Source organism: Haliaeetus albicilla, chromosome 2, assembly GCF_947461875.1.
Source record: "Haliaeetus albicilla chromosome 2, bHalAlb1.1, whole genome shotgun sequence".
Classification (NCBI taxonomy): domain Eukaryota; kingdom Metazoa; phylum Chordata; class Aves; order Accipitriformes; family Accipitridae; genus Haliaeetus; species Haliaeetus albicilla.
The window spans coordinates 32711065-32725435 of NC_091484.1; the positions used below are offsets into that span (position 1 = coordinate 32711065).

Consider the following 14371-nt stretch of genomic DNA (forward strand, 5'->3'; position numbering starts at 1 on the left):
TGATGACATAGTAGAGCTTCACCCAAACAGAGTACAGTAGAGTTAGTGTTAACAGAAATGTGTATTCTCCACTCTTCAAGCCATTGATTATATATTCTTCCACAAAGGAAAGCAGTGCTCATTATACTTGTGTGTGTTTTGGTTTTGAACTGAAAGATTAGTAATTTCCTTTGGGTATCCAGCTAATTTGGAGGGCAAGGGAAGCGCTACTTGACTTGCCAGCCAAGGAGCTGCTTTCCGGGGCATCCAAAAAGATTTTCACAATGGGAGTTCCTACCAAATTAACCAGGGTATTTCCTGAAGCTGTTGATAAATTAGCAATGTGTCCAGGATTACTCTGATGCTGGCTTTATGGAACTGGATCAGATTGTTACCTTCCTGTTTATTTTATTTCCAGCAAAGGTAAGCACAGTTATGAGGAACGAGGAGCTAACAGTTGGAAACCAAGTTTGTCTGTTTGAACTGGAAGCCAACTGCAGTGCAAGGAGATGATCCTCACCCCTCCTCTGGAGGGACCGAGCTCTGCAGGGCTGCCAAGTTGTTTAGACTCCAGTCAGACAGCTGTCACCAGAATCAAAGATGCACGGTGTTAACCCAGAGCAAGTACCATGTGCACTTGTGGGCTTTTGGAAGGAGCTATTGCTTCTTCTATTGCATGCATTGTGCAGGCCAGCAAGCACTGGCGTTTTTTAAGTCTGCTTAGGTGAATTAATACTGAGGATATAAAGAACTGTGTTGTTATCATCAGTGAGATAAGAATCTTGTTGGAAAGTGAGATGCACATCTTGCAAAACAGTCTCTTCAAAGAATTTGCAGTCTAGGCAATGAAATAAAAGGGAATTCGGAGGAAGGAGGGAGAAGGAAGGAAATACTGTCCTCAATTTTCTGATGAGAAACCCCCTCCCTGCATGTAACTTTTGAAATCTAAGCATAGTAATTACTGTTTTAGTAATTACTAGTAATAGAATTTTTAAATTACTATGTTCTCTTACTTTAGTAATTAATGCAGAGAGGGACACATAGAAGCAACTCTGGAGAAGCACTTGCCAGTCTCCACTGACAATACGAAAGCCACCTAGTCTCTCTGAGTTTTCCTAGGTGTCTAAGCTTAGACTTTGAGAATTATCTCCAGAGAGTGAAAAATGGGTTAAATCTCAGTCTTGTGAGTCCTACTCGGAATAACCTTGAGTGTGCCAGTTAGTTCAAGCCCCTAGTTCCTGGTCCAGCGTTCCCATCACTTTTTGGTTAGGAAGCAAGATAAAAGTCCTTCTGTTGGAAGGACAAACAGAAGTCCTCCAGTTGTCCTGTTACGCTTGGCGCATTCAGTTCACACTTCTCCTTTCTTCTGTCTGAGTGAGTGAGACCTGGATTGGGCCTTTATGAAAGCTGGGTATCATTAAGATTTAAAAAACTAAGGAAAAGCTGAATTGGAAATGAATTAACAGCATGGAGGAGTTGAAGAGAATTCCTTTTCCAAGTTGCCTTTTAAGTTAATGGCTGCCTGAGCGTGAGACCATAGAAAAGCTTGTCATGTTCAATAAGGAAAACTGTTGAAATAAACATTATTCTCTTCCTGTGAAGGTTGAAACACAAAAAGTAAAATGGGGTCAGTCCCCAAGCGACAAGTCTTTCTGGCTGATGACAGGTTACATTTTTAAGGCCAGTTTTGTGTAGCACTCATGTCATTTTTCTTCCTGACATTTGCACAGTAATGTCTGTAAGGAGCAGGAAGACGTTAAGAGGAAGAGTTAAAGCTTGCTGTCTTGCCCCATGGAAGGTCCCAGGCTGCTTGAGGGTTTTTTTCACTTGTATAATGGAAAAGGAATCTTTGCAATTTTAAAACCTTAAATGTAATTTCTTCTTATTATCTGTAGGTTGTTATCCTCCAGAATAAGAATAAGATGCTTTGGCTACTGCACTGCTAATGTTTAAAACTGTAAGCAAAGGAGGACTGTCAAAGCTCTCTAAAGTGCTGGTAGTGCGTTGAGTGCTCCTTGAAGCATATGTTAAGATGGTCGGCTTACTATTGCATACTCCACATAGAGAGGCAAACCTGTATATCGTTATCATTATGCAGAAAACCCCTCGTTTGTTGGTAGCTAGTTTAAAATTGTTTAGTTTCTGTCTTTTGAAGTTTCAGGTCTTGGCTCTGAAAACATATATACACGGTCCCAGCATGTGATGATATAAATGTTTGCTGATAGTACTTGATGTAGCAAAATTTTTCTCCAGCAACGATTTATGCTGCTGCTGGTTGCCACCATTGATAGAAGGATTGTATAGGAACATTTTGGACTTACAGCAAGATTTATTTTAGCCCTTTGTACTAGTCATCCCCCCTGTAGTCTCTTCATTTCAGTGATTGTTACACACATGCTGACACACACATATTTTGGCACCATATTTAAAGGCATAGCTAGATTGCTGGAGGAAATTATTCATTCCAGGGAGCGTATTGTACAGAAACTTGCTGACCTTCCTGCCTCTTTCACTTTAATTGCTTCTTTAAATGGCTGTTCCAAAACATTTTGCTTAGGCAGTTGGAGGTGTTTTTCCCACCCCCAGTCTAGAGCATCTCTGTGATGGCAACTGAATCTGGCTTTGTGTGGAAGCCCTGCCACTTGCAGGAGAAACTGGTGCATCTGCCTGGTCCCGGGATGGCTGTGAGGGGAGTCAGGAACCTACACCATGGTCCAGCATGGCACAGTCACCTCTAGACCTGGGAAGCAGGATCCCAAAGCAGAAAGATCCCAGAGCTCAGAACGAGCTCTCATAAACTTATTCCTAATATCAGCATGATAAACTGAAGCTCTTTCAGTGAAGAGGAACTTAGCTGTCATTTAAGATTTCATTGTTATACAGGAAAGGCTGCCTGGCCATAAAATAAAGTTCTTTCCTGAGTTGGGACCTTAAAATAAATCCGAAGTGGAAAAAAAAATCATGGCATTTTTGCTTTACAGGAGCCATCTGAATCACTATACAAAAGCTGTGCCTTGGTTAGAGTTCACTGCATTTACAGTGTTTCAAAATAATCTTTTCATGCATTGCTGAATATTGCCTTGAGGATAAAGCAAAACTTAACATGGCAGAAAGTTTTCTTTGACTTCCTAGTTTGGATTTTTAGGTGAAACCAGATTTGAACAACTCCTCTGATGTTTTCTATTTGTTTTGACCAAATCTAGCAATGAGATTGCTGTAGTATTTGCATAAGCAGTGAATTTTTTTGAAAATGCTAAAGAGAATGTTCATGTAAAACACATTTTGAATGTAGAAAAGTTATTTTCTAATCTTTCAAGAAAGACTAGTACTATAAAAATCAAGGCCATCGAAACATGGGAAAAATGCACTGTGACCTATGTATTAAATCAGACCATGGCAACACTTGACCTGTTCACTTGTGGCCTGCTCACAATTAGCTTCTAAACTAAAGAAGTGAAGTTTGTCAAATTACTTAGTTATTGAAATTTTCCAACACTCTCTCCCTCCAGAATTCATGACCTGTCAATATGATATGGCAGTCTGATTAATATTTTGGGTCAACTGAAAACGTTGCTACTTTGTGAACTGCCCATAGTTCCTGTTTTCTCGGCTGAATATGTGAAATTTCAATTTTGAAAAAGATAGTTGATTTGCCTTTTTATAAAAGTGAATTTCAGATAAAGAAAGAAGTCTTATGAAGTGAATTGGGTATACACATAAGCTCTTATCAGATTCATGAAGGAAGCAGGAGGTTTGGTAGATACCACAGTAATCAGGAGTTTTGCTGAGGTACGGAAAAAACCATAAAGTAGACTTTTTGTAAGCTTCCCAACCAGAGAAGGAAGCTCCTCCTGGTGAAGGAACTACTGAATGAGAAAAGAAGAGAGTCTATAAATCTTTTTTTTTTTAATTTTTTATTGTATTTCTTTTTGAAGGAGTGTTAAGAATTGCATCCTTTCACCATTTTCCCATTGGTGAAGCTGTTCCTGCCAAAAAACAATGAAGAAGGAAATTCAGGAAAGAGCTGATTGATTAATTCTTTCAACATACACACCTCTTTTAAATTCTGATTCATAAACTATTCTTTTTCTTCTATAAATAACATACAGGATTTGTGGTTTAAATGTAAATCCAGTAAACCAAGAAAGGAAGAGTATAAACTCTAGCTCCCATTTGATAGAAGAAGGGTTTACCCCCCTGTTCCTGTATCAGAGTGGAAATAAGCATCTTCTGTTGGATTTCTCTCCTGACTTTGAAAGTACATCACTCCAGTCTTGTGCAAGGTACCAGACAGTATCAAAAGTATCAATAAACCATTCCTTGGGGGAATGAGAAGTCTGAGGATGTCCTGGAAACAAAGGACATCTTCTGCCTAACTTAAAATATCCCACCACCACACTGCACTCGGGAGGGTTTTTTTAATGACGATGACTCATTTACTCTTCAAGTGTCTACAATAGGTCAGCAAAATCATCCTCTTGGAGGTCCTGCCTTCTCTCCACTGCCTCTAAAGAGAGCTTAGATCTTAGAGCTGATCTTGGATACCTTTCCGATCCATTCAAATATCTGCTTTAGTGAAACGTCCCACCCAAAGTGTTTGAGCCCTACAGCGAATGTATTTATCTGCACAGTCTTCAGAACTTTTCATTCTAACATCAACACAGCCCACGAGGAAAGTCTAACAATTAGATAAAGAAAAAACATGGGCTTACTTGTGTTTTATGCACCATAGAAAAGGCTGTAGAAGGGGATGTGCTGGAGACAGGTAGAACCTAGCTGAAGGAGCGTTGAACTCCAAGTGATCTCAGCGGCTTTTTAAATAGCGATGTACCTTGAGATCTAATTGCCACCTCATGTGTTAAGCATTTCATGGTTCTTCATAGGGAGAGGAAAGGTACCTGTCTGTGACTCTGTCTTGGATTTCAAATGTTAATGGCTGATATATAAGGAGCACATGAATGGTAGAGGTGAACTGGTTTCCATGTAAGGTGGTGTTCGTTCATTCTGAGGCCTGAACCTTCTGTGAACCTCGCAGTTAAATCATAGGAGTGGTCAGTCTTTTTTCTCAATGTGTACATGTGGCAGTGCTCTCTGTCTAGGGCAGAAGCTGCTGTCCTGTAAGTCAGGAACTTTAAATCAGAAGACCTTCACTTTTCTTACTAAACTGGGTAGGCAGCACTAGTTCTTGAGGGTAGTACTTCTGGGGATTGCTGCTAAGTACGTGCAAAGTGGTTGCAGGGCCAATACCAGGCAAATGTTGCAGGATTATGCTGATCAAACCTGGTTAACAGGTTATTTAATTAAACTGTAGGGATAAGTGCATCAGAAAAACATCTACAGGCATTGCAATCAGGTTAGCATAGATTTATGCCAAACATGCATCTGGTGTTCTCCTTTCGGCAGAAGCCAGAGCTACAGTGGAGCTCTTGTCTGTGTTGATTTAATGCTTCAGCATCTCCACTTTGCTGTTTAAATCTTGCATCTCCTCATGGCCATGTAAGTTTACCTGTTGGATCTATGCAGTACTGGTTTTCCTTACCAGCATTGGCCTTCCTTTGATACTTTTTTCCTGTTAGAACTTTCCTTTTCTATACCGGAAAGTTGGCTTACTGAAGCTTTTCAGCACAGCATAAGAGAGTGATTTCTTGAAAGAGGCACGGTGCCCCTTGATGTTATGCTTGCTGGTCAGTAGTAGGTCTACAGTTGGTTTTGCAATGCAAGCACAGCTGGCTTTTCAGCACTACGGTAACTAATAACTGGTTTTAGTCAAAAACTTTCAGGGGTTGTGTAAAATGGGTTAATTTTTTAAATTCTTTTCTGTTGTTTCAGTGGCTCTTAAATTTATTGCCAGAATCAACAAAACTGCTCTGATTCAAACATGTTTCATTATCTGTGAATATTAAACATTTTTGGCATATGGACCAAGTACTCAGATAACATATTTACATAACTTACTTGTCTACTGTTGAAAGTCTGACCTTGTCTGGAATTTCTTGTCAGTACTCTTTTTTTTTCAGTGTGACATGTTAGATTAACCATGCCTATCAATTCACCTACTGAAGGGTGAATCAGTGTCTTTGAATCAGGACACACATATACCTTTTTTCCCTAATATTAGGATGAATGTGTTACGGTTAGCAACAAAGACAAACAAAAGTGCATCTGTTATTTATTATCCAGTTTGCAAACTTGAACCACTCGTTAGGCATGCGTACATAAATAAAACAATTTTAAAAAACTAATAAGAAAGGAGAAATATGTAAAAACTATCTGCCAGCAATTTTAGGAAGCCTACGGCCAAACTGTGCCTTGGAGCCAGCATACCCCAGGTCTGATGAGAAAGGCTTCCATTTCGGAGTTGAACAATGTTAACAATTTTGTGAAACAACTGACCTGTGTTCAGACCTTGAGCGTATTTCCTGCAGCTGAAATTGCTGTTCCAAATACCTTGTGTCTCATGACGTTTTCCCTAAGCTTGCCCCTGTGCTTTTTTCTGTGATCGGACGTGGGTTTGATTCCATCACAAGCAATCATGGCTGGATTCCACCTTCACGCTTGCTTTGTGTCACCTTAACTCTGCTGGCTTACAGGCTGTCAGTAATAACTGGTGATGTGATGATTTAGCTCAAGAGGGGAATCAGGCTTACTGGAAGAGCCTGGAAACGTGTAAGTTTTAGTACCATAATGAACTCTTCTGCATTAGTGGGAGTCTAATGTTGTCTGTAAGGAATGAGCTGAAGATACACATTTGCTCACTTGTTTATCTTGTAAAATGCCAATCATTAAATATGGGATTAGCCCTCAGCATCTTATATGCAGCAATGCAGCAGGGAGATTGTACTTAATGCTTTGTTGGAAGCAACAGCTAGTTTCCTCTTGATTTCAGTCTCATTCTTCCAAGAGACTCCTATCACATGCACCTGTGTAACCCCATGCCAACTGCTAATTTCCAATTCCCTGTGCTTGGTCGTCAGCTGACCTTCCCAGCCCCCTATTTGGAAATTGTATTTTGTGGACATATATTTAGCTAAGAGTCGCAAGAGCATTCCAGACACCTTTAGAAGGCCTTGAACAGAATAAACAAGAAGACAAAAAAAGAAAGATACCAATTAGAAGAACACAGGTACGCATTCCATGATAAAGGGAACTTGGCACAAAGAACGTCAATTCAGCAGTTTATCTTGACCAATTAGACTGAGACAAGTTTCGCATGTTTTAGTTGGTATAACCAATTAAGTCCTATGTTTATGCGCATGTACAGAATTGATATAACCAATCATTAAATGTAACTAGGCGTGTGGACAACGGGTGAATAATGCGAGTAACCAATAGTAAAATAGCTAAACGCATGTATGGAGGTAACCAATGTATAAAACTGTCTGATGCTCTAGTAAAAGGTCTTCAACTATGATCATATTGATCTGTCGTTGAGTCCATTATTATGCTCCCGCAGTATTTCATTTCCCTCTCCCAGGCTGACATCTTGTGCAGGATACAGGGCTCTGAAAAAATGGAGGCTCTCACCTTTGATGCATGTTAAACAGGTTGAGGTTAAGTCTAGAAGGGGCCACTGGCTTTCAGTCCACTTGCGAAGTTTATGTTACAGGCAGGAAACCTTAAAATGTTTGCTAACAAAGCCCAGCAATTTCTTAAAGGCCCCAAAGGCTTGCTAGAAATTACCACGTTCTGAGAGTAGCTACAGATGAGCAGGAATGGTGTTACGAGTGCCCTGAAGGTGGGGGACAGAGCTGATAGTAGAAGGGGAATGTGCTGAGGCAGTAGGTGTATCATTTCTCCTAGAAACTCCAAACCCCCTAAACCCATGGCTGACCTGGATTAGAAATGCAAGAAGTGTTTCATTGGCAGCCCGGGGTTATCCTCTGTGTTCCCAGGGGAATGTGTGGTGATCGTCCCCCTGGCACTGGTACCACCTTGTTGGAGTGCCAAGCCCAGCCCAAGTATTCTCATAACTCCGTACATATGCAGGGAAAGTCAGAGAAGATGATCCCTGTGTACGCAGTAAATCCAGCATGCTATTCCCATACAGCCCTATTAAATATACTGCAGTTTTTTAGGATGTAATGTGTGGAGTGTACATGATGTTTTACATACAACTGTTTCACTCTGAAATGCCCTCCTCCCCTTTTCCTTAAGGGTGGTGTTATCTGATATTAAAACTCATTGCTACTTTATGGATTTGCCCTGCTCCGTAGGACTTTTCAAATATTCAGAGTCCACTAAAGTTGTCCTGTGGGAATTTCTTCCTTGTTGCAGATACAGCATTTTTAAAGCATGAAGTAATGCACATGCTTTCTCCAGTGGTTACGTCTTGTCTCTGAGAAGCTTAGTGGTTTGTGCTGACAACAAGAAGTTGGCAGAGTAACCCATTGTATAGGCTGTCCTATTTAAACATTGTCTCTCAAGCATGTTTATGGGCTCTTTAAGGGGACAACTTCCAGTAAATTAACAAAGCTAGAGACAAACTCGTCTCTGAACATGTGGCCATTTATGGGTGAGGTAGGCAGCATAAGGGATATTCTGCCTTTCTGCATGATGACAGATTAGTAATACCCTTAGCCTTTGCAAAGTTACGGTGACCTTTAGAGGCCTGTTATGCAAGGTGCCATTTACAGTCTGTGTAGTACAAATGTTCTGGCTTATATCTCTTTGTGTTTATGCATGTTGCATGTATATGCACACGTGTTGAATACAATAGGAGAATACATGTATGTATGTTCATGAGTGAGTAGTGATTTTCAGTCCCTTAGATTTTGGATGTCCAGCTAAAACTCTCTAAAAGACGGTGATTTCTAAGTGTCACATGTCCACCTTCTGGAAGCATGCCTGTTAGGTGTCGAAGTGAGGCACCCAACAATAATGTCTCACTACTGAAAATTGTAGATGGCTATTCTGGCATCCAGTGATGTTCAAGAATGCAGGTGAGATCCGAATACAGGCTGTGCTAGCTTTAATCACTCTGATATTCCATGGTAGGAATATCAGAGTGATTTTTATTTACCTCTCTTCACCTTGGGGCTAAAGTTTGACAAAAAGTGCCTTTGAACTTGAGATAAAAACTAGAAAAAAATAATACACATGATGCATTGATATTAGGTGTTTTGCAGTCTATGACAAGATGTTCCTAGAGAATGGGAACATCCCTACACATGGATAGCCTGGTAAAAAGAAACCATTGTCAGTAAAAAGTTGTGTCGGAAAATTTTACTTTTGTTCTTGATGTTGGTTTGCCTCACATGAAAGTTGAAGACATTATTCAAGATGGTCAAAGCATGCTTCATTCTAATTAGAACAATGACAAACCATAATAAATTTTTCAAAATCATTTGGGTTTCCATCAGAAAACCACTCCCTTATGAATTTTTCAGTTTAGAATTGAAAATCTGAAAATGTAATTTCTTTGCAAAAAGATGATTTTTTTTTTTAATTGGAAAGGTTTTCCAGGAGTTGAAGGCTAGGATCAGTAGCTGGTAATATTTAGTTCTATGTTAGAAATATTTTACCTGTTATCCTGAAAAAACTCATTATATATGTAGTAGTCTTGACTACATGTGAGAGCATAGACTATTGTATAGAGAGAAGATGAAAAAGTAGAAAATAATTTAAGACCTTTGAAATGATTTTTATGCCATTTTTTATGCAATGTAAAGCTGTTCAATGGAATCTGCTAGGTCAGATTAAATAAATAAATAAATAAATAAATATCTTCTTGTTTGGAGGAATTTTGTTTGGTCAAGACTGATTGTAGCTTTTTCGTTCCAGAAGGGTTTGCTTATGTAGAAATGTAGCCATTCTCGTACATAAGAAACAATATGAATTCCAGGAGTCCTGCTTATAGGAGTTAATGTAATATCCACACTTGTGGGTGGAAAAATTGTAAACTTGTTCTTAGCAAGCATGCATAAGGTGTATTTTGTGCACCTTCAGGGTCATCACCCTTTGCAGAAGTTCTGCTGGACTGAAGATCAAAGTGTGCCTTAAAGTGCTTCTTTACTAGTGTCATAGTTCAGTCCAGAAGTGAGCTTTTAAAGCAAAATCCTCAACCCTCCCTATGCAGGGAGCTGTGGTTCACATCGTAAAGTGCTCAAACTGGATTCCTTTTGGGGCAAAAGAAACACAAAGGAGCACTCGAAGAGTGCACTTAACACTTACTTGTGGCTGCAGCAAGACTTTGTCTACATCTGTCTGGGTACAGATTTTAGGTACACTTCCAGTACAGGGGGTTTAACTGTATTGCCAGTGCACCAGATCGCAGATGATTTTACGCAGGACTTAAAATGGGTAAGTACTTTCTGGAAAACAAAATGAAACAACCCTCAGCAGAAACAGCTCCGACGCAGCTCCTTGGAAGTCTCTCCTTGGGAGGCTGCAGAGCTGATCCTGCTTGGTACCTCACTCAGGACAGGGTTTTTGTTTCCCAAGCTGCAGTCTTAATGCAGGATTTAAGAGAGCCTGCCTTCTGTTCCTGTTCCCCCTGCCCCAGTTTTGTTGGTTTGTTTGTGTTAGCAGTTGGACGTTGATTTTTCTTTGTGGCTTCTGTGTAGTCCTTGTATGGAGTACAAGAGCAATGCACATCTCTTTCCACATCCTCTGCACTGCTCCAAAAACTCTCTTCTGCTATTTCTGTGAGATGTGAGATCCCAGGTCCTGGGAAGATCACTTTGGGGGTAGTGCTCTTCTGTTTATAGGCTGCTGAGACCACATGGAAATTTCCAAGAAGCTTTAGTATGTCACGTACCCTGAAACTCCAAGACTTTGTCATAGAGCCTGGCTACCTACTCCATTTCAAAGATTTGCACAGTTCTTGCATCTATAAATTGTGTTTGCTCATGCAAAGCCCTTAAACTTTGCCAGAAACTTTCTTCTCTGTGTACCAGATTATGTGGTTGGTCACAAGGAGTAAAACAGGTAGCTGGGGTAGCACCATGTTTGAACAGGGAGAGGGTCACACATGAGGCCAAATTCTGATTTGAATTTCAGAGATGTAGTTCAGTCTCAGCATAATGCAGTCAGGAGCTTTGTGCTAAGATTTTATTTAGCAGGTTGATTTTTTACAGCTGAATTTTTCATTGAAAACAAAGCTTAATGAAAAGCTACCATAGTCTTGTCTGACTGGTTGACTGAATCTTCCCTTTATGCATGTAAAAATTGAGGAAAATAAGAGATGGTGTGAAATATAAGTGTCTGACAGTCACCCTAACAAAACAAATAAACAAACAAAAAAAACCCTAAAACCCAACTGTGGCCTTTGGAAAGGCTGGATTTTCTTCTATCTCAGCATGATCCATCCATTTCAGGTTTTCTTGTTACTTTTTTCTGAGTTCTGTGGCTCTGCTGTTTCTAAGAGTGCTAAAAGAAACTTGAGTGCTTCTCAGCTGCCTTGCATCCTTTCCTGCCTACTGGCTGTCAGCATACACTTATAGATCACAGATACACAGATGAATACAACCTAATTTCTGCCTGGCTGAATTCCCCCAAATTCTGCAGGCCAAGTAGCAGTTTCTGCTTTCTTCTAGGAAGTGGCATCTTCCGTTGGCTACTAAAACAAGCTATAGGTGACCTGATGGTCTGTTCCAGAGCAGTGCAGGTGACAGGAGGTGATCAGTCCCTGCACGTGTCCCTCCTAACACTGAATTTAGTAGCCACATTGTGTGGGATTGCTGCACAATTGGCAGAGAGGAAAGGGTATTTCCAAGTTCAGACTTAGTCCTCTGGAGGTGCCTTTCTCTGTATCAGCTAAAGTGTTTTAAAAAGGACAAGATGTAGCCAAGCTTCAGTTTAAGAAAAGATGATCACTTGGAGAAGAAAGGACCAGATTTATGTTGCTTCATGCCAGGTAATTCCTTTTAGTCTTGTGAGATATTTCTGCTTTGGTTTGTTCTTACATCGTATTTGTACAGGATGTAAAGCAGGACTATTTGGAGAGTACACCAAAAGCTGGGATAGCGCAGAAGCTCCTTTCTGTATCGCTTGCATGAATCTAATGACATCTGTCCAAATGTCTGGTAATTCAAACTTTCAGGAAGAAAGAGCAAGTACTGAATAGATCTTGACTCTTTGCTGTTCTTGATTTAACATAAACCTTCTGGTTGATCTGGATCTAATTCCCATGTGAAAGTTCAAAGAAAATAAATGTCAGTGGGCTTTGTGAATCTCTTACCTACAATAAATAATGAAAACTCATTCCAGGTGATCCGGACAAATGGAGAACATGATAGTCTTAATTTTCAGTTGATCCCAAGGAGACTGTAAACTGTGGGTAGCTACCTGTGCCTGTATCTGTTGGGAATGTAAGGACAGATTATGTAGACAGGTTATGAATACGTACTTCAAAGAACAGATTATGAAGAGCTTGTGGGCCAGTGAAGCAGAAAAGATGTATCTTATGAAGAGACATTGTCGTCACTTGTCTGGAAGAAGCATTTAACATCCAGATAGACCTTTGCCTTTTTTGGAAATACTTTGGTTAACTCAGCTATAAACTGTTTAATGCAGAATCAGACTCAGGGCATGCAGTAATTTCATATCTATAGCAACTTTTTTCCTCCCTCTTTCAAGGATTTGTGATTTGAATAAGGTACAAGTTTTCATCTTTTCAGAGTAGAGGATGTAGGGAGGTCAACAGCAGGATGTGTAAGAACGTCACTTGGTGGTTTAGGGGAAAAATCTCCCACACTCTTACAGGTTTTAAGGATGGTGGCAGGATGAATTTGCTGATACTTTGTTGTCATAGTTTGTATTAAATGCCAATAGATTTTCTTCAGTGAATATTCATAAGCTGCAAAAAGTGATAAGGGTTTTCTAGTGCGAGGTTATCTTGACTGAAGAACATTTTATCAAAGCTTGGTACATTTCACTTGCTTCAAGCATCTACTTCTCTGCACAAGTGAAGAAGCTAATGATACAAAAAGATTATTTTTGTACTATTTATGCTGAAGGTAAAAGAACAGTTTTAGTGTCCAGGCTTGTGCATTTACACAAAGATTTCATTTATCTCATTAGTTCTGATATAAACTGTGAAACAGCCAAGTTGGCCAAAGCACCAAATAATACAGTTACCAAAAAGGTAATACACAGGGTAACACTATTGACTTAAAATGCTATGTGGTGATCTATATCTTTTGCTGAGATTTTTCTCCTCTGTCTCTGTCTCCAGACTTGTAGAACTCGGACACCTACATGTGAGCAAGGTTAGATACATTCATATCATATCCAGTCAAGAGAGACAAGCATTTCCAGACCGTGGTCTGTCTGGCTTACTTTAGATACTTCTTTAGGATTATTTGACTCCTGAAGCGCTCGTTTCTCTCTTTTGACTGTTAAAGGGAGTCCAGACAGCCCGCTCAGATGTAGGTGTATTTTTATGGACAGGCTAATGCCACCTTCTTGTGTCATTTAGTTTAATTCAGAATAATAATTGTGATTTATAATTGTGCTTGCAGGTTGGTCAGGACAAAGGCAGCTGTTCTTTTCACAGAAACCCCAGCCCATGCGTTGTTCCTCAAGAGAATGAAAATATTTTCCACACAATATTTGCTTTTTTCACAAAGTCTGGCAGAAAAGTATTGGTAAGAAAGTCCACTTATGGCAAACTTGAACATACAGTGTATCTTACAAAAGATTTTGCGTGGCTTAGCATGAAGTACTCAAGCATATAGTTCATTATACAGCAACTGTTTGGTGCATGTATACTGATACTGATGTTGTGCTGTGGTGATATTTAGTGATTTTAATTATCTGATTTTTAAACAGAAATAAGAAGTTTCAGGAAGTGCAGCGGGGAGGGAGTTGCCTGACATGGCAGCGCGCACGTGGTGACCAGAGCCCTCGCTCCCATGTTTTGTCAAAGGCACGTGGGGCAGCGGGGCCCTGCACCGTGCTCGGTGCCTGACTCCCGCCGAGGACTGATGTGCGGCAGCAGCCCTGCTCCTCCCAGCCCCGGGCACTCACCTGGCTCCGTGGCTCTGTAGAGGGCTGAATTTTACCTGGCTTGCTTTCATGCAGGTCTCTGCATCTAGCTGTCTTCAGGTCTTGAAAGTTGCTGCTATTTCAATGCAGGAGTGCTGTATTTTAGCAGTTTACTATGTAACTTGGTCAGCTGGTGTGTTTGCTATTACACGACTTGCCACTGAATTTTTTCCTCCTTTGCCTAACAGCTTTTTCCATATTTCCTGTAGGACTGTGAAAGACCAGGCAGGTCCTGCTTAATTATACGCTGCAACTTAAGCTCACTAGCCAAAGCAGAGTCCTGTGATATAAGTATCTACACGCTGCTGAATACTGAGATACTGAAGAAGGTATGTGCTTCCTTTGTAATTTGTCTTAAATGCCAATTTAAGTATGCTTATGTGCGCCAATGGACTCAAAACTTGCA

The 14371-nt window shown here is 40.2% G+C and overlaps 1 protein-coding gene across 1 annotated transcript in view; it reads left to right on the forward strand.

Annotated features, from left to right (window-relative positions):
- The window catches only part of ITGA9 (integrin subunit alpha 9), a 230582-nt gene that overhangs the window by 185985 nt on the left and 30226 nt on the right, over positions 1-14371 (forward strand). The window contains exons 24-25 of the mRNA XM_069770014.1: positions 13440-13565; positions 14175-14294. Of these exons, the coding sequence (XP_069626115.1) occupies positions 13440-13565; positions 14175-14294 (246 nt within the window). The remainder of the gene's footprint in view (positions 1-13439; positions 13566-14174; positions 14295-14371) is intronic.